General features: G+C 43.4%; 1 protein-coding gene and 1 long non-coding RNA gene across 8 annotated transcripts in view; one reads left to right on the top strand and one right to left on the bottom strand.

The window, feature by feature from the left end:
• The window catches only part of PIK3R1 (phosphoinositide-3-kinase regulatory subunit 1), an 86395-nt gene extending 66590 nt beyond the window's left edge, over window positions 1-19805 (top strand). The window contains exons 1-10 of one of the 3 annotated variants that reach the window (XM_019463116.2): window positions 6663-7319; window positions 10821-10923; window positions 11617-11715; window positions 11818-11998; window positions 12209-12334; window positions 13061-13203; window positions 13407-13583; window positions 13682-13750; window positions 14389-14559; window positions 15493-19805. In XM_019463116.2, coding sequence (XP_019318661.2) covers window positions 6899-7319; window positions 10821-10923; window positions 11617-11715; window positions 11818-11998; window positions 12209-12334; window positions 13061-13203; window positions 13407-13583; window positions 13682-13750; window positions 14389-14559; window positions 15493-15682 — 1680 coding nt within the window. In that variant the 5' untranslated portion in view covers window positions 6663-6898 and the 3' untranslated portion in view covers window positions 15683-19805. Of the gene's footprint in view, window positions 1-6662; window positions 7320-8971; window positions 9429-10820; window positions 10924-11616; window positions 11716-11817; window positions 11999-12208; window positions 12335-13060; window positions 13204-13406; window positions 13584-13681; window positions 13751-14388; window positions 14560-15492 lie in introns of those variants that run through there. The other 2 variants (XM_019463117.2, XM_019463115.2) reach the window with 2 other exon arrangements.
• Window positions 11778-17518, bottom strand: LOC109275061 (uncharacterized). 5 transcript variants are annotated; one of them, XR_008423837.1, is made up of 3 exons: window positions 17420-17518; window positions 14232-14648; window positions 11778-12660 (listed from the first exon to the last, which is right to left on the bottom strand). It is a non-coding gene; the product is annotated as an uncharacterized LOC109275061 (long non-coding RNA). The 5 variants fall into 5 exon arrangements; XR_008423840.1 differs by having other exon boundaries at window positions 14368-14648; XR_008423839.1 differs by lacking the exon at window positions 11778-12660 and adding an exon at window positions 13784-13875 and having other exon boundaries at window positions 14214-14648.
• Window positions 19806-20301: the final 496 nt, after the last annotated feature.

The following is a 20301-nucleotide window of genomic DNA, read 5'->3' as shown; positions in this document are numbered from 1 at the left end:
GCCTTTTGGCTCAGTATGAAAGAGTCCATGGTCGGTTGTTAAAGGTACCCTGTGATGCGGGGACAGGGGGCAGGTGTGAAACATGGCACTTGAGTCCTTTATTGACTAGGCCCCACCCCAGACTAAACACATGGGCGGGGAATGGAGAAGACTAGTAACAACAAAACAGGACCCTGGGCCAACGGGCAGGGCTGTGCTCTCCCACTCCCTCCTGGCCCATGGTGTACATGTGGAGGTTTGTCTCAGAGGAGGGACAGCTGAGTCCCGCTTGTAGAAAGGGCCAGAGGTGGTGCCGCTCTTCTCAGTGCCCGCCCCTCTGGACACGGGGAGGTAGGAAAGCTAACAGCCAGACAAGGTTTGATAGATACCCACCAGTGAATTTAACCGGAGTATCTTAAGAGTATCTCCTACATACCTGGGAGAGTCACGGGTGGAGTTTAATTAGTCTGGTGTAAGCTGGTTAAACGTCCTTGTCCTTATCCGTTTCAGTTCGATTCCACCAAAGAAAGCATTCACGTTCATCCATTTTCGTTATGCGCGCTTCGGACCGCCTGCTGTGTCATAGACCCTGGTACATTCTTCCAAGAAAGTGGTGTGCCAGTTTCCCAGGCGGGTTCGTTCTGTCAGCGCTGTTGAATGATGAACACTGCACTGAATGTTTCCGAGACCATCCCAAGATTCATGCAGCCTCTTCAAGAAAATTGAACCCGAATAATCTCTAAACCCTAGTTTGAGCTATCTTTCCCTTTGTGTGGTATCTCTCAGCTATTGTAAGGAATTGTAGGCCCTTTGGAATGAAATAGAGGCTTCGTCGTCCCTCACTTGTGGAAACACACCACCTACTTCAGGAAGAACGTCGTCCTGAACACCTTTGTATTCAGGGGTGGCTTTGCCGCAAATGATTGGCAGGGCACTCTTGGTTAGAGAAATGATTTCTTAGGCCTGGTGGGAATCCGACATTTTCCTCGAGTCCTTCATCATTGCCCCAGCGTGTGCTATTACCAGAGGGGTCTGGAAACGCAACACCAGTGCATCTCCATTGAACAGTCTTAAATCATTCATTTGAACTGCCTTCATTGTTGTGAATAGAAATAAGTGCTTGGAGGGGAGCCTGGGTGGCTCAGTTGATTAAGCATCCAACATCAGCTTGGGTCATGATCTCGAGGTTCATGAGTTTGAGCCCCGCGTCAGGCTCTCTGCTGACAACTCAGAGTCTGGAGCCTGGTTCGGATTCTGTGTCTCCCTCTCTCTGCCCTCCCTTGCTCGCACTCTCTCTCTCAAAAATAAAAATAATCATTAAAAAAAAAAAAAAAGAACGAAGTACTTGAATGATTTTAGGGGGAGACAGGGAAGCAAGGCTATCATGTAATAGATAGGCAGGCATCTTTTGTAGTTTTTACCTGGTAAAACTTGAGGTGATAGGCAAAACTGATGATGACTGAGGCAACGTGTCAATTCCTATAAGACCATTAGCACACAGGATCTAAGTGCTAGGCTCTAGGGTGCTTACTCTGAATATAAAAAGAATTTTAGAAATGTGATGGGTACTTGGTAGGATAACTGAGTAGACTGAAAAGGCTTGTAGAAAAAAATAGGACTTGAAACGGGCTTGGAAGAACTGCTAGAGTTTGAAAAGGGAAAGAGGAAATAGTATTCCAGTTCGACGAGGTTCAGAAGTTTAATCAAAATAAGTTGCAAAGTACAAAAATAATGGCTGGATACACCAGATTTGAAGAGGTAGTAAATGTTTGGTTTTTTTTTTAATTTTTTTTTTAACGTTTATTTATTCTTTTGAGACAGAGAGAGACAGAGCATGAACGGGGGAGGGTCAGAGAGAGGGAGACACAGAATCTGAAACAGGCTCCAGGCTCTGAGCTGTCAGCACAGAGCCCGACGCGGGACTTGAACTCACGGACCGCGAGATCATGACCTGAGCAGAAGTCGGCCGCTTAACCGACCGAGCCACCCAGGCGCCCCGAGGTAGTAAATGTTTTCAATGACAGTGTCGTGGAAAGCATCATTTTAGAGCCAAAGGCATAGTCCAACGCTTCATTTGCTCAGTAGGAAACTGAAGCGCCCCCAGAGGTTGAGAGCTCTCCCTGGTGCTACCCAAGCAACGTGTGCCCGAGCTAGGTCTGCAGGGGGGACCTAGTCCTGGACCCCAGCCTGCTGCTTGGTGCTGCACCTGCTTCCTGGGTTTTGAGAAGCTTCATGAGCAATGGGACTGCTTTTAGTGTCTAGTCCCAAGTCCTCTGAGGTTTCCAGTAAGAAAGAAACTAAAGATAGATGATACTGGCTTCTGTGGGTCCCCATATAGTGGGGAGCCCCACGGCGGTTGTTATAGCTTTGGGGGCTAAAACTCAGAATCGCTCTGTCTGCCTTGCACTGGTAAGAACAGTGAGTCAAATAGATCTGCTTTGACTCAGCTCTTGCTACTCATTTGCCAAGTTCCTATCAAGTAAGTTAGCCATTCCAAACTGTTTTCTAGTCTGTGAAATGGGAATAATGCCTCTCTCTTGGGGTGGTTGTGAGATGTAAATGAGGTGATAGGTACTGCTGCTCACCACCCTATAGCCTCTCTCTCCTGTTGCCCAGCTCTGGTTTTTAAGGACCTCTCAGAGCACCTCCCCCCCACCCCCATTCTGCAGCCCCAGCTCCCGAGTCCTGTCATGCCCTTCTGTCCACTGAGCCCCCATTCCCAGCCAGCAGAGCCAGGCCTCCAGGTACCTGCCTGGGCTTCACTGCTAATCTGCAAAAGACACCCTCTCCCTTGGCATTTGCTGCTCCATGGCTGCACTGCTTGGCGGGAGGAAGGTACCTTATTTAGTATGATGCCCTTTCCACTGTGTGCGGCTTGGTGAGTAGAGGGGCCTGGATTTCAGTACCGGCTCCCCCTGCCACATGCCCTTATGCAGTGCACAGAACGCACAACTGAACACAGCCCCCCCGCCCCGCCCCCAGCAGTCCCATCCACTTCATTTCACAAGTAGGTCTCTCCCTGCTGGGTGTGCAGTGTAAACCCATTCAAATAGGTCTTTGCCCTTAACACCTTGTCTTCTTAAACTTCACTTTTCTGTGGTGCTTCCTGTTCTTTTCATCTGCTCAGCTACATTCCTCAAGGGCAAAGGCTGCTTCTCCTGTTGAGCTCCTCCTAGCATAGAACGAAGCACAGCATAATAAAATTTGTAAAAACGTTTTGATAAACTAACCAACTTTCAACACGCTTTGGCACACCCACTCATTGAATGCATCCAGCAAAACTGAAGCAAGGATCTTCCCTATGTTTGGAGGGAAACTAAGGTTTGAAAGGTGGAACAGAGAGTAAGTTCTCACAACTTTGATAGTCTGCTGTTCCCTTTGTTACTAAAAGTCTTAAAAATACCTAAAGCTGAACAGCAGGTTTTCTTGAATCATTACGTGTTATGTTTACCCTACTAATATTTAGGTAGCTAAAGCAGCTTTCTATAGGGCAGCTAGGGTAAAATTGGGACCATTTAACACAGGGTGCCTTTGAATGAAACCCATTATAAGTGTATTTACATATTTCAGATTTCATGGATATATTCAGAAATATTAATGCAGCATAATTGAAGTCTAATATTGCACCCTCAAGCCCGGAGTGGAAAATAAATGACTCTTTTTCCCTCCTGCCCCTTCTACACCTGTCAGAGTTAATGTTTAACCACTGGCGCATTGCAAAACATTCATCCTGAAGAGCCTGATTCATAAATCTTGTTTTAAATGCACTGGGCTTGGTTTTCAACCAAGACTAAAGCAAGCACTAAGGTAGAGGGAAATGACTTTCAAAGAGTTTTACTTTTCTCTGATTTATTTTTTATTGGGTTTAAAATGTGGTCTGACATTAGAGGGTTGTTTCAAAGGTGAGAAATGAAACCTTGAAAAAACTTGATATATTTAGATGGGTTGGAATAAACAGAGAGGCAAGCCATACTAGGTTTTATCATGAAATAGGAAGTTTTGTTTGTGCTCTGAAAAAGAAACCCATTTCAGGGTGTGTATATTGGTGGGGTATAGGTCAACTTTTGTTTTCACAGTGCTGTCTTCTCTTTCTCTGCAAGGACAGCATCTGAGAGGGAAGGAGTACTTTATTCTGCTGAGCAACGGTCCCATCTTTTATACATTTCGTAGAATGTATCGTATGTAAATCTGGATTTATTTAGAAGTTCAAATGGACGTTTTCCTTAGTGCAGGGTCATTAAGAGCACTGGATATGGAGTAAAGAATTTGCATCATACTGAAAGGCTCTTCTGTCCTAATTCGTGTTAAGTTAAAATTATGAAGGGAGGTATTCATTTAACCCTTAAACGAAGATTTGGGTTCGTTTATTTTTTTCCTTCTCACTGCATTTTTTTTTTAAAGAAGTTGTGCAGGGTGCAAGCTGGTTGTGGGATAGTCGCTGTCTGATGGCGATGTGCACATGGGAGATAGTGTTCAGTCTATTCTTTCAAACGTATTTTAATGATTAAGGATATTTTTCCTGACAAGATCACACCTGCTGAGAAATGAAATGTGGCCTCTTTTTGCCTCTGAAATGAGTTTTACAAAACTTTGAGGAAAGGAAAAGTAGTAAGACATAGTGTTTTGAAGACTCCACAAGGTAAAGTTAGTTTTCAGTTACATGTGTAAGTTTTGCAGTGTGGCTGAGTCTTTGGGTCTCCAATAAATGTTGGCATTAAAATACAAGTTTTTTTTTAAAAGGACTTAAGGAAGGGACACCTTGGTGGCTCAGTCAGTTGAGTGTCCGACTTTGGCTCAGGTCATGATCTCACAGTTTGTGGGTTCCAGCCCCACGTGGGGCTCTGTGGTGACAAGTCAGAGGCTGGAGCCTGCTTTGGAATCTGTGTCTCCCTCTTTCTCTGCCCCTCCCTTCCTCTCCCTCCCTCTCTCTCTCTCTTTCTCTCATTAAAAAATAAACGTTAAAAAAAATTTAAAAAGGGCTTAAAGAAAGTGAAAAACATTTCCTAAGCTGTTATAACATCTGTGTGTTCCATTTATTATTTGTAAGTGAATCCTACGTTTGTGTGATACTTTGGACATAGTGGGAGATGAATGAAATACAGTACACAGAAAGTTGATCCTTTTCTCCCAAGGAGAAGTTACTGATTCTGTTCTACCAGCAGAGGGCTCCCTTTTTAAGCTAATAAAGAAGCAGTATGTGTCTCGCCCATGACTTTTCAAAGACTGAAATTGAACCAGGGAAAAAACTCAGCTCACACTTTCAGTAATGTAATAGAACCTCTGTGGTAGAGGATTGGACATATCGTGAGACATTAGAAGCAGAGTTTTCAAATCTCTGCAAGTCAAAGCTGTTAGGCTTTCCAGTGGTCAGTGTTCTGTGACAGAATACTGTTGGACTAGTCAATATTTTAATCTTGGGGAAGTTTTGACATGGAACATCATGTAAATTTAGACAGATGCTTAAGAGACCGGTGTTTCCAAGGTTTCTAGCTTTAGAGAGACTATTTTTAAAAGTAGGCCAAGATTCTGCAGCTCAGGATGCAAAGGTTTTCTCTGAACTCGCCTTACGTCCCTGTGATCAGCAGGCAGGAGCTGCGAGATTCACTTATAGACTCTTTTCTTCCCACTGGCAAGTAGGTTTTTCATGCTTTATCAGTCACACCAAAGGCAAGTTTGTAAAGACCCCTTGCCTACGTGGACTTTATGGTCCCCACCTAGATCTTCCTTTAGCACTCTCTACATATGACCCTGGGGTTCCCTTCCTGTACAGAGTCTGAGGGTCTTACAGACAGATCCTTGTTGCCTCGAAGAGAACTAGAAGGTGTTGTTTTTTTTTTTTTAAACCTTTAAATAAGCTAAAAATAGAGAACAGAAAAAGTCAGTTTTGTTATAGGTGTGAATTTTTTCACATGTGGCCTTTAAGACATTAACTTAAGTTTCACTTGTTAATTTTAACTTTATCTGGCAGAGGGAAGTAAAGACAGGGCCAGTGGGTGGAGAAAAAGGAGTTTAGGACTGAATGTCAGAAGGCTAGGTTGTGGCCCCGGAGCTTTGATCTTGTGCAAACCCCTTCGATCCCCCTGGATCAGGATCTTGTGTGTGTGTGTGTGTGTGTGTGTGTGTGTGTGTGTGTGTGTGTGTAGCATGAGGGATTTGCTCGAAGTGGTCTTTGGATTACTTTCTGGTTTTAAAGTTAGTGATTCTGTGATTTTCCATTGTTAAGGTTCTTGGGATATTAGTAAAGCCATCCATCTATGCTTTTGCAGAGCGAAAATTTTCTTAGGTCAAATTTTAGTGTGGTCCATTAGCACTTTCTCAAAGGACACAGATCCTCTGGAAAGGCTCATGGGCTCCTTGCCCTCTCCTTTGCTCCATTTAGCAGTCACATGAACTGCATGCAGACACAACTTTTAATTACCAGACACTTCTAGGGCCAGTTAAACGTGAGTGGAAATTGGCTTCATAAAAGTATCTCGCAGAGTAGGGTTTTTCTGCTCCTCTTCATTAGGTCGTGGAGCGTATGGGATCTACGTCTTCCCCACCAAACTCTCCTCCCAGGATCAAACGTTTTTTTCAACCCTGTACCCTGCTCAGTTCCTCCGTAGGGCTTTCCTCTTACACCTGCGGGGCTGTCTGTGCTGGTGTGTGGGAGGAGGTGGACACGAGCAAGGCACGGTGTTCTGGGCTGTTCGGAGAGGTTCAGGCCTTTACAAGCAAGGCTTTGATTCTATTTTTGCTGAACTAGCTCAGCCACTTCCTGTGTTTGGCCGTGCATAGTGCCTCGCTTCACTGTGGCCACTTGAGCCCCGCGCGCTGCCGCAGCCAGTTAGAGAGACTATTTTAGGTCCCCTCACAATGGCCTTCTCATTTCCTTGGCGAAAATGAGCGAGTTGGGCTGGCAGTGGCCACTTGTTAGCCGATGACAACTTTGACTTTGACTTGGGCTCCCCTCCCCCACCCGAAATCCCTAGCTCAGCAAATATTTGAACCTGCCCAAGTTAATCATGAAGCCGTGATCTTTATCTGCGAGACGTGCGAGCGCCGGGGCTTTCTCCCTCCCGCGTACGGCACCACCGGCAGCCAGTGGCTGTGTCCATGGGGAGCGGGCGGTGAGCGGCGCTGCTGCGGCGGTCCCGTCCCGACGTCCGTGTCGCGCCGCGCGAGCCCGAGGGTCCCGCGCCGCCGCCGCCGCCGCCGCCGCCGCCCCTGCGCTCGGCGGGCGGGAGCGCTGCCGCGGAGTGGGCGCCACCGTGGGGGCGGCGGGGAGAGCCGGGGGCGGCGTTCGCATTGTCGGAGACCGGCCTGGCCGCGGGAAACTGCAGACATGCATAACCTGCAAAGTAAGTTGCCTTTGACTTGTACCCCCTTCGCCACTGCCCTGCTTTTGTGCTTGTGTACCAGGTTCCCCTCTGTAGTTTGTCTTTGCGGGTGTGTCAGTGAGACGAAGTGCTGTCTGGGGAGGGCAGATAAGAGATTAGCGGAGACACTCCCCCCTTTCCTGGAGGGGCACAGTGTGCGGAAAAGATGGGCTTTAGGCTGGAAACGGGGAAGGAGGTAATTACAAAGTGCTTGGCTGGAAGTTGGTGCCCGGCCAGGCTTTGGAGAGACGTGGAAAATCACCTGTCTCCCTCCCCTCCTCCCCTGGTCCGTTTGCCACATGGGATCCAGCAGCAGGACTGGTTTGCACCAAGTGCTCCCAAAGACATGGGGTAGCCCTCTGGGCTGTTAGCCTGTCCACAGCTGCTGGCGGGACTCCTCCTGGGGGAGAGAAAACACGTTTTTATTAAAGTAAAAAATTTTTTCTGACCCTCAGTCGAGGACATATCCCAACCACTTGGACCATTTTTGTGCGTGTGATTTTGAATTTAGGAATAGAAAAGTGGCCCGGGCTGTCCGCGGGAGGGTATAGGTTGAGACTGCCTTCCTCATCAATGGGACAATAAATCCAGCTAGACAGGATTCAAGCAGAGTGCTCAGTGAAATGACATGCCTTTGCTCTACTATTTTATATGATTCTAAATTTGATAGAGGGTCTAACAATAAATTTTAAGGGGTTCTGTGTTCTTTAAATGGTCACACAAATATGTGACATACATAAGTGCATTGATCACAAGCCCACTATAGTTTTTTTCAATCAGCTACTAATTGGGGATGGGGGCTTTTCCTCCTCACCTCTTCATAATAGTGTAAATGTAAAGAGGTGGTTTATAATGGAAATGTACATTAAGCTCTAGTGAGGATGGGAAGACTATATGCAGAATGGCTGTAGAGAACTGAAATTAATAGATTTATAGAGGAATTGATTTCTTTACATTAAATATTGCTAACCAGGAATAATAGTCCCCAGGGTAAGGCATTTGAGATGGGGGGGGGGGGGGCGAACAACCAAAAGTGATTACATCACTCTCCCCTCAAGCAGTATTAGCACAAGAAGTCGGAGGATGGGTTTTTCAGTGACAAATAGTTTGCAAACATAACCCTACCTCTGCTCTGCATTCTTGATATATATGGCCCCTTTCTTTTTGGAAGGCGTAACTTACCTGGACTAGTCTTGTTAGACAGTAACATTAAATGTGTGCTGATAATAGGCAGATCTTCATTCCTGTTGAGATGTTGCATTATTATTCCCTAGTGGCTAGTGTTAACTTTAGTATGTTTGGTAGAAGGAGATTTTTCTTTAAATTGTGCTTTCTAATGTGGTACGTTTGTAACAGTGTTTAAGTTCTGAGTTGTCAGTGAGTTATGCAGGAATGAAATTAAACATCCTGAGTTCTTGATCCCTTCTGCTTTTAATATATACAGGAGGCATTTAAGGACTGTAAAATATACCTTAAATATACTATTGTGATGCATTTGGAAGATTTTTAAACCAAGGCATGACCAGGCTCTCCATAAACCCAGATGCACTAGGGAAAAAAAAAAAAAAAAAAAAAAAAAAAAAAAAAAAAAGCTCCGGGCTGCAGCATATCAGCTTTTGTCAACCTGCCAACAGCGGAGCGTACCATGCTGCAAGGAGTAATAAAAAAGGAATTAGAGAACTCAGTGCTAGAGGAGAAGAGTCAAATTAAACACCTTTTTGAAACGATGAGCATGTATACATTGCAGTTCTATGAAACGTGGGTTCTTCCTGAGGCTGGGATTGTGTTAAGACTGGATCTAGAAGAGAAATGATGGAGCAGGAGTGGTCTGGTGACATTTTTCTGACTTGATTGGCTGGGGTGTGTGATGTAATAGGTTACAGTGCAGCCCCTTATAGGTTTTAAAATGAATTCCAAGACACCATTACAAAGAAAGCCGGACTCTTTTCTTATAACTGAGCTCAGCCAAGGAAACTCTCGCACAAATGTACAACACTGTTTGGAATATGGAAGACCTGGATTTAGAATATGCTAAGACAGATATAAATTGTGGCACAGACTTGATGTTTTATATAGAAATGGATCCACCAGGTAACACTGCAGTATTCTTTTAGAAAGCTAGTTAATTTTGCGGATTTTTGGGGAGGGGGGAGGTTGACAACTACTGTAAACCGATCCTCTTGAGTTTTCTATTTTTTATTAATTTGTTGTAACTTAATAAAAATTAGTTTGATCATAGCTTGGACACTAAATCGTTTGCCTGTGGAAGCAAGCAGATCAGGCTGTCTGTTGGTAAATGGTTTTTTTTCTTACTTGAATAGATATGAATTGAATTCCAGTTTTTCACTGGTGTCTTTTGTTAATCGAGGTCCTTTGCTATTTGTGTTGTATTGTTGTGTATCTTTCATACTGTTCCTTTAATTAAAATGATGCGTCCTTTGTGCTGCTTTTCTCTTTTGACAGTGGATGGGAACAGTGGTACTTTGCAGTGATAACACTTGGTACTTTAGAAGGCGTGTAGAATGTAGCAGTGATTACAACTCAGTTGTAGGTGACCTGAAACTATTCTAAATCAGACGCTGAGACTTTGCCTACTCTTATATTGAGACACTATATTGAGAAAAGGAGTTGGCTTGCCCTTATTTCATCCTAGTCCTTATACAGTGTTCTTGATAGACTCCTGAAATAATTTTTGCGTGAAATACTGTCCTTTAAAACTTAACGACTTAGAATTCACTTACAAATCCTAGCCTTATTTTGCTTCCCAAATTTTCTTCCCGGATTAGCCCTGCTCCCAATTAAGAAATTCAGAAACACTTGACATTGAGGAAGAGGGATATGGTTTTTAATCAGTCTTGGCATATAGAGCACAATCTATCCACTAGAATATTAACATGAATGCTAAAGAGATTTAGGTCACAGATGAGTTTCTTAAAGTGGCTTTTGGCAAAAGAGGGCCTGAAATACTAAGATTAGAGAAACCCAATTCCTCCTCTTAAAACATATTGCTGTAGATGAGCTTTTTTCTTACAGCAACAGCATTTGTGGAGGACAGAAACCAAATTTGTCTTTTATAATTAAATAAGAGGAGGAAATTAAAGCCAACCCATGTGATTCCTCCTGCTCATATGTTCATGGTTTCCTATTTTAGATGGATTTGATCAGGCCTGAAACTTTAATATAACTAGAGCCTAGAAGCAGAATGCCGGGACTCAGGATTTACTCTGAAATACACTCACATGGCCAGCCGGGTTTATTTGTTCATCTGTAAGCCGTTCTCTCTTTTTCACTTCCTTTTCTTTTTGATCCATGCTCTGAGAGATGCCTTTTTTTTTTTTTTTTTTTTTAAAGCAAACGATCATGTTTCATGGAGTTGTGAATTACTGCTGTATTTCATAGTATTGTAAAGAAACTTAGTTCTCATTGCAACCTTCCACCGTAGTTGGGATCGCAAACAACTTTTTGTTTCTCTTTAATCTACAGCATTGCCTCCTAAACCACCCAAACCCACTACTGTAGCCAACAACGGTATGAATAACAATATGTCCTTACAAGATGCTGAATGGTACTGGGGAGATATCTCAAGGTAAGGCTCCACAAACTCTGGAGTTTTCGCTAGAGACAGAGCTCTGGTTTTAGAGAAAGAAACACACCAGCTTGCTGAGTTCCATTTTTAGGATATCCTCCAACATAAGCATGAAGCATAGTTGGTAGTCTTCCAAAGAAGACCAGAGAAGTCCCTGAGCACTGGGGAACTGTTGGGTGCTGGATGCCACAGGAAATTAAATACTCGAGAAGTCTCATTATTGACAGAGAGGTCAGGAAAGCACCAGGGTGAGGTGGCCCACTGCCTTAAGGGAGGGTCCAGGGTCGCTTTCTGTTAGGCAGAAGTATAAGAATTAATGTTAGTGTCTTGTACGTATGAAAAAGGCCTGTTTATTCGTAGCTTTTTTTTTTTTTCCTGAAGGGGAGGAAGGAGTCCTTTTCAGGATCATGACTTTGTGAGCTCATTGGCCAGAGTGATTAGTGTGTTTGGACCACCGATAGACCAGTAATGAAAGGTTTTTTTGTTTTTTTTTTTTCTTTTAGCTCCCAGTTTGTAATGAGATGAAATTTATTACATTTCTATATAAACAATACATATAATCAGAAAATGCAGTTAATAAAGGGGTGGGGGGGATAGAGGCTCTCTACATAGCTGGTGCTTAATTTTGCTGTGAAGCTAAAACTCTAAAAAAATCCTCAAGGTGAGCTTTGTCCTGTGTCCTTTTCGTTTCAGGGAAGAAGTGAATGAAAAACTTCGAGATACAGCTGATGGGACCTTTTTGGTACGAGATGCATCTACTAAAATGCACGGTGATTATACTCTTACACTAAGGTGAGTCCGGGAACATAGCAACGCTTGAGGTGTGTAAGTAGACACTGGAACACATTTCTAAAGAAGATTGTAATCATGCCCTTTATTTTATTGTGTTTACAGGAAAGGAGGAAATAACAAGTTAATCAAAATATTTCACCGAGATGGGAAATATGGCTTCTCTGACCCACTAACCTTCAACTCTGTGGTTGAACTAATAAACCACTACCGGAATGAGTCCCTAGCTCAGTATAATCCCAAACTGGACGTGAAATTACTTTATCCAGTATCCAAATACCAACAGGTATTCAAAACTGAAATGCTCACATTACAATGTTTAGACAAGACACTTTCAAATACTTAGAAAACATTGTGAAGCAGGTGAATTGCATGTAATAAAATTTCAAAAACTTTATACCTGTGGTCACAAAATTACAGTTTGAGTATGGCCAGTTACTGGACTGCATAGCTGATGAACTGAAGTTTTCTCTCTTCTCATCTCTCATTCTTCCAGGATCAAGTTGTCAAAGAAGATAATATTGAAGCTGTAGGGAAAAAATTACATGAATATAACACTCAATTTCAAGAAAAAAGTCGGGAATATGATAGATTATATGAAGATTATACCCGTACTTCCCAGGTGAGTTTTTTGCTAAAATCAAATTAAAATCTCAGAACTCTTAGTTACTAGAATCGAACATGTGTCAGTTCGGTTTAGGAAAAAGAAAGTAAAGTTGAGGTTTTGCTCATCAAGTGGGGGGAAAGATCATGTATTTGCAGATCATTGTTTAATATTCATAGCATCTCTAATAAACCTTTTAAATGAAGCTCGTAAGTGTCAGAATGAGAAGTTCTCATGATGATAATTGCAGAGGTCGCTGGGAGTTTCAAGTGGATTTGACGTAACAACTCAAAGTTCCACAAACTTGTCTGACCTCCAAAATGAAGATTTAACTTTTTGATGCCCTGTAATAAAAAAAAAAAAAAAAGTATAGAAGCTCCATTTATGGCAGTGTTTTCCTGGAGAGGTAATCTTCTCTAGGCTATGATGTATCTAGAACCACCAGAGGGAGTAGAAGGCAACATGGATTCCTTAAATTGCTGATAAAGGGGAATGGCTTTTAAAATGAAAACTATAGGAAATTGTTAGGCAGTCTGCTTTCATAGACTGGGAAAATTCCCAAAGGAAATGTGTGCTTCTGTGATACTATTTTAATGGGTTTTATGAATTAGAGGCCTTCCTTGCTAACAGAGTCCCTTCCATGCTAGACAGGAATACCATCAAATGTCCCGGCAGTGTCTCACAATAACAAATTATCCGTTCTGTGAAAGGTATGACATTGTCTTATTAAACATTGTGTTGTAGGAAATCCAGATGAAAAGAACAGCTATTGAAGCATTTAATGAAACCATAAAAATATTTGAAGAGCAGTGCCAAAGCCAAGAACGGTACAGCAAAGAATACATAGAAAAATTTAAACGGGAAGGCAATGAGAAAGAAATACAAAGGTTGGTGAACCTTGAGGGTTGTCCCTGTGCTCAAGATAATAATGCAAATCCTCCAGAACTGTTGAAAGATGATCTTGCTTTCTGCCCTTTGAATAATTTTTAAAAATGGCAGCATGAGAAAGCATTCTTTCTGACTTTCTATAAGCTGTGGGAAACCATTGTGGTGAAGCAGGTCATGACCGATGCCTTACTCTTGCCTATAGGATTATGCATAATTATGAAAAGTTGAAGTCTCGCATCAGTGAAATTGTGGACAGTAGAAGACGACTGGAGGAGGACTTGAAGAAACAGGCAGCTGAGTATCGGGAGATTGACAAGCGCATGAACAGCATTAAACCAGACCTCATTCAGCTGAGAAAGACAAGAGACCAATACTTGATGTAAGTCCTCGAGGCAGAACCCTGGGAGCAAATGACCGGCAGTTGCCAAAACCAAGGATCCATGATTAATGCATTTTCCTTTTCTAACTGTCTTCCAGGTGGTTGACTCAGAAAGGTGTTCGGCAGAAGAAGCTGAACGAGTGGCTGGGCAATGAGAACACTGAAGAGTGAGTACTCACCGTAGGTGGGAGGCTGGCTGGGGGGCGGGGGGGGGGGTCTTCATGGTAAGAGAACTCGTGACTTGCTTTGTTTGCAGACCAAGTGAGCAATTTCACGGAGTTTGGAACATCTTCTGTAAACCACATTGCATTATCCAGAATGTTACAAAAAAGGAAAGTTTAGTGAAGGATGCAGAGTTAGTTTTTACCCACAGTCCAATTGAGTGACTCTGTCTAGAAGGAAGGCCCCAAACCTGTAAAAATCCCCAGTGGGTTTCTGGAACAGTCGGGAGGAAAAAAAGGACACAATTCTGTTCAGTGTATCTTTAAAGCTTAAGGCTAGGTTTTGTTTGAATTACAGGAGAAACTGGCAGTCCTCCTAGTCAGTCGGTTTCCTGATCTGAACTGGACAAACAGGATCGTTTGATACCTTCCCCTCTGCCCAGCTGCCTACATGTAGCTCCTGACTTACAAAGAGGAAGAGTCTTACTACTGGGGCTCTTTGTCCAGGGAGGTCACATGGAAGGCTGAGCTCCACGGCCAAGTGCCGCCTGAGTCAGAGCCGCGGTGGCTGGCCTGACGGGCTCGGTGGGAGAGGTGACCTCTCCCAGGGCTTCATGTCAAACCTTTCTCTCCTGCCTCCTTAGCCAATACTCGCTGGTGGAGGATGATGAGGATTTGCCGCACCACGACGAGAAGACATGGAATGTCGGCAGCAGCAACAGAAACAAGGCTGAAAACCTACTCCGGGGGAAGCGAGATGGCACCTTCCTGGTCCGGGAAAGCAGTAAACAGGGCTGCTATGCCTGCTCGGTAGTGTACGTATCTTTCTCTCCTGTCAGACAGCTGCGGACGTGTTTCATTCATTCAGTCAACCAAGCTTCGAAGAACCTCACAGTGCCATAACCTAGAGTAGGAAGTAAAAAAGATACAACGTTTTTCAGGTCTAGGCAGAAGCATAGAAACCTGCTGTTGAGTTCAAAGACTGGGGTTTGGGTCTCAGTTCACCAACTACTTCATCTCATCATGAGCAGTCTCGATCTTCTCATCTTTAAAATGGAAGTAGCAACACGGGGGGTGGGGGGGGGGGGGTTTGTTTTACTTCCCAAGGTTAATAGCATTACAATATGAGGGAATTCACACGAGAGCTCCACCCGCAGGTCAAGTCTGCACCAGGAACAGGGCCCAACAGCCAGAGAGAGAGGTCATTGGCCTTGAGATCAGTGTACCCAAGAGAAGACCTTTCTGGCATGTGGCACGTTTTCCGTTTATGTCCCATGTGTTTGGGGAATACTGTGAACACTAAGTTTCAGATCACTATGAGTTAAGAAAAGCGAGTGTCCTCTGGGACGGAAAGGTTCTGAAAATTGCACCCAGCCATCTCCCTCCATTTAACCGGAGAAATATTCCTACTGAACAGGAGGGAGAGAGTTGAGGATAAATGCAACGTGAGAGGCTGGTCTGCAAGAATGCAATTCATGCCTGTGCTAACCGTAGAGCCCTGCTCGCATGGCGGGGCCGTCGGTGATGGTAGTGCGCGTGTCCTCTACCCGATCTCGTTTCTCAAAGTCACCCTGTGACACGTCTGCCACCTTCAAGATGAGAATACAGTGGCTCAGGGAAGCTGAGGTAGCAGCCCAAGCCCGTAGCTCCCCTGGGAGTGTTCCCTTCCTGGAGCAAGGCCCGCAGAGGGTACTTTTTCACGAGGACCCTTTTCTGAAAACCGTGTTCTCTCTCTCTGTCCTCTGCAGGGTGGATGGCGAAGTGAAGCACTGTGTCATCAACAAAACGGCAACTGGCTACGGCTTTGCCGAGCCCTATAACCTGTACAGCTCCCTCAAAGAGCTGGTGCTACATTACCAACACACCTCCCTCGTGCAGCACAACGACTCCCTCAACGTCACACTAGCCTACCCGGTATATGCACAGCAGAGGCGATGAAGCACTTGTCCTCTGATCCTTCTCCTGGAGCTCAACCACCCCGAGGCCTCTGGAAAGCACAGGGCTCCTCTGCAGCCTGACCTGTAATTGAGCTGAGGAAACGCAGCCATCTGCCTTCAGATGGGACTCGGGCTTTCGACAAAAAAGTAGAGGGGAAGATACGCAGCCTAGCACTGTGCCAGGACCACACGTTTCTGGAGTCCTTGTCCTTTTTTTTAAATTTTTTTTTTTTTATTTTTTATTTGTTGGTTTAATTTAAAGCCACAAGGACACACAACACAAAGAGAAAAAGAAATGCAAAAATCTCTGCGTGCAGGGACAAAGAGGCCTTTAACCATGGTGCTTGTTAATGCTTTTTGAAGCTTTACCAGCTCAAAGTTGGGACCTTGTAGACCAGAGGGTGGACGGGCTCAAGAGCCCTGGCCTGGGGACGCTCGAGCCGGGCTGCTTCAGCCTGGGTATGGGCTGTGCACGGTGGACCCAGACACATCGCACTGTGGATTATTTCATTTTCTAACAAATGAACGGTATGTAGCAGAAAGGCACTTCGGCTCACCAGAGACATTTTGGGAGAACGTCCGCTCACGTACGTTCAGAGGAAATTCTGTTGTAGCTGAATGCCAGAAAGTGTTTCCTTTAAACTTTAAAAACCACCACACCAACAGAAAAATGGAGCTTGGAAAACCGGACTTTAAAGGACATTCATTATATAAAATATGTACATAACAATGGATGACTAACTATCAAATAGATGGATTTGTATCAATACCAAATAGCTTCTGTTTTGTTTTCCTGAAGACTAAATTCACAGTGCTATGCAATTCTTAATTTTCATTGTTCTCGGTTTTAAATGTACCTTCAGAATAAGCTTACCCCATCCCAATTTTTGTTGCCTGAAAATATTATTGTCCCTAATTTTTTTTTGTTAATATTCATTTTGTGATTTTTTTTTTTTAAAGAAGAAATGTGTACAGGATGCCAGTAAAAAAAAACAAAAAAACAAAAAAACAAAAATGGCTTCAGAATTAAAACTATGAATTATTTTACACTTTTTCTTGTACAGAGTACTTGGCTGTTAGCCCAAGGTTAAAAAGTTCATAACAGATTTTTGTGGACTAAATGTTTTGTTGGGCAGTGCCTGATAAGCTTCAAAGCTGCTTTATTCAATAAAAAAAAGAGAAAGATATATGAATATGACAAAGTATTGCTGAGTTCAACAATGTTGTTTCAAAACTCTTAAAATACGGTACCAGGTAATGTGTGCTTCATTAAAAATTGTGAACTTCTTGAATCTGGGGTGGGGGTGGGGGGAGAGGTAGCAAAGGGATGTACAGGTGGGGGGAGGGAGGGCTAGGATGGTTTGCACTTTCTCCTGATTACAGAGAAATGAGTAACTACTTCACTCTTTTCCCACTTGGATCTGCGAGTTATTACACATTAATTACAAGTACAAGACCTACTGGAACGCTAACGCCATGGAGCAGGTCAGAGCATCTAGTTCTTAGGAAGAAAGGGAGCCTCCTGGGGCAGTGTCCGCCTTTGTTTGGACCACTGTTTTCAAGGTATCGTCGCTGCATTTAGACCATGTGTCTCTCCAACGTTAGACTACTCATTGCAACCATAAAGCTTCATTTTGGAAGAAGCATGATCTGAAAAACTATTTGCAATCCGCCCATGTGTTATTTTCCTAGCTTTCCATTCAATTGAGATCATAAAGCAAATAAACAGGATCCTCACCGTTACCGTGTTGGGCTGTGTCGAGCTCGTTAAGGTCCTAGCCGCTTCAGGAATCCTGACAGTGCTTCTCATTCGTCAGAGTCACTGTGTGTGTTACACGTCACTGTGGGGAAAGGAAGAGGTTTTAGAGTGTTCTTTCCAATTCTGAGCAAGAGGGAGAGGTCTCTCTCCCTGACTGACATATGCAAAGTCCATTCTGTTCCACGGAAACTGTCCGTTTGCAGGGGGAGCAGCACAGGATCAGTGTGACGGTCCCTCTCCGGGTAGGTTCAAACAGGATCTTAAAAAAATCAGTTTTCCTTTCCCAGGAGTGGTTCAGCCACGGCTTGCTTTCTGACACTGGGGAGGGGTTTTTGTTTTGGTTTTCAGTGTTGTTCCTTTTAGAAATTCTTCTGAAAATAATCAGTCTAGCCGCTGACTTCATCAACTGTAGAATGTATTTTTTTCTTCTTTACATGATGCTATGATGCTATCCATACCAAGAGCAATAGTCAGTCTTACGGCCAGACTGTCAGCCTTCACACTTGACTGTACTGATCTGACCGCCTCCCTCTCATCACACAACTGAGGATCCCCCTGGGTGTAGTCTGTAAGTGTCAACTTTAAAAACACCCTTCCCCTTCACACAGAAGTCTGACGACTAATTAAGAGTGGTTTATCAACTAGCATTTTGGTGGGGTTTTTTTGATAGCACATCCACGTATGCTGTTAGGTATAATTTTCATTTACTATCTGAAATACAAGATTGAAGATGGAATGTTTCATACCAAGTTTGGTTAATGTTTCTGGTTCAACACTCTGGCAAGGTGGCCTGGTATTCAGGCACCTGCCTTATTTTTGCGTTTCGCAAACATAAATGCAAGAGGAAAGTTTCTCTTTGAACAGCAGAGGCAGGATTCATCATTCCCTGTTATGTCGTAACTCACTAGATCTGTGATGTTACATCTCTGCCAAAAGCCTTTTTAATTGCATGTAGCATACCCACCACATTCGTCCTTATAGATGTTTGACCAGAAGGGCTCTTTGCGTTCAATCAGACAGTCTTCTCCTAATAACACTGAGTGGCTCGTGAGTATGAATGGATACAGCAGAGGCATTCCTGATAGCATGCTTTTATGCATGCATTGATTCTCCCCACCCAATGTAACATCCTAAAGATAAAAGCCAGACGCTAAGCTAGCTGCAGAGAGGCTGGGATAGGGCTGTACAAGTGGGAGCACCGGGACCTGATCGTACACACAGAAGAAAAATCAGAACCGTGTGAAAAGGCAAAAAGCATGTGTTTGCAACATCTGACAAGTTCACGGCCCTTGATATATGTATATATGTATATGTGCATGGACTGTTTCCAGTACACCTTTCAGCCACAACAGATCCACAGTCATCGAGTTCAAGTACATAACAAGCAAATGTCTAGTACAATTCTTGTGTATGTGTATGGGTGGTTTGTTTTTTTTTTTTCCTTTGAAGTTGCTTTGTCTTAAAAAGGTGAAAACTTTGCAAGTGAAGTGAGAAGTTCATAATTCTTTGGCTTTTTTTCTGCGTTTAAAAGTTACTCCTTTGGGGGAGCTGGTCTGGATGACTCACTTAACTTGGAAATCCTCATTTTCGGTGTGTCGAGTCACAATGTGTTTATGTGAGCTGTCACTGTGGGGAATCAATTGCTTTGTCATATAGCTGGTTATGAACTAGTGACGTGTTTGGGAGTCCTACTGATGTTCCTTAATGGGAGAAAAACTCTGCTGGTTTTAACACCTGTGCTTTTGCTATGCATGGTATCCAAGTAGTTGGAGAACAGACCCTGAAATCTGAGTTCGGGGCCTTTTAAGAAAGGGGCAGTTTAAAGCACAATGCCTCACATGGGACAAAGTTTGAAAATACCAAATTCTTATTTTTTAAAAATCTAGTTGTATAAAATATTAGTATTATGAGTAGCAAGGGAACAGAATTGGGTTCATTGGAAACACTATTCAACTTAAGGTTAAACTTGTCACCATGCGATAGCATTAGCTGCCCGGGATGCTGCTATTAAAAAAAAAGAAAAAAAAAAAAAAAAAAAAAGAAAAAAAATTTAAAAAAAAGCAAAACAAAAAAAACTCATTTATATGTGTGTATTTTTTAAAGCTACGATCTGTTCAATGTTTTTACAAATCTGTTTATATGACATTGTTAAAATAAAGTTGGTCTTTTGACGAGAGGGAGGATGTCATGGTCAGTTGTAATTTTGCCTTTACAAGGCAACGGGGGTGGGGGGGGTGGGGGGAGTGTGCCTCCTTGACATTTTGTTCAAGCTATAGATTCAATGGAGCTATGTCTTGTTGTTTTAAGTTGCTTTGATGCATTGTATTAGGTCTTCAAACAGAATAAAGGTTGTTTTGAAACTGAAGTTATGGTTTGAAGTCTCAGTGATCACCTAAGAAGCGTTTCTAAAATTGCTCTCTTGCTCTTCTGGTTAACAAACATCACTGCTGTTCCCAGGGCTTCCCACCTCCGTTTTCATCCTATTACCACATTATCGCAAGACACCACTTCACAGGAATGATAGGTTAGTGTTACTGGCGTAACTTCACCATATTCTCAGGGATGAAAAGAAGTTACCTCTAGGTGATGTGATATCATTGCAAAGCATGTTCTTGCTATAATGGCCACTGTCCCTCAATTCTTTCCCCATCCATCCATCCCACTTTGTTAAGCCTGCTGGTTTTGTCTCTATTCTGCAGTCCGCATATATTGAACACCCACAGGACAAGGACAGCCTGAGGCACTCTTCAACACGCCTAAGTGTGACACGGGATGTGGCGTGAGGCTTAGGGAGCAAAGCTACACTCCAGAGTGAGGTTTCTCATTGTAGCATCTAGTTAATACATACAAACCTTTCTTAA

This window comes from Panthera pardus, unplaced genomic scaffold, assembly GCF_024362965.1.
Source record: "Panthera pardus isolate Hobbes unplaced genomic scaffold, ASM2436296v1 HiC_scaffold_2, whole genome shotgun sequence".
In the NCBI taxonomy this organism is placed as follows: domain Eukaryota; kingdom Metazoa; phylum Chordata; class Mammalia; order Carnivora; family Felidae; genus Panthera; species Panthera pardus.
This window is presented reverse-complemented; position numbering and strand designations above follow the sequence as displayed.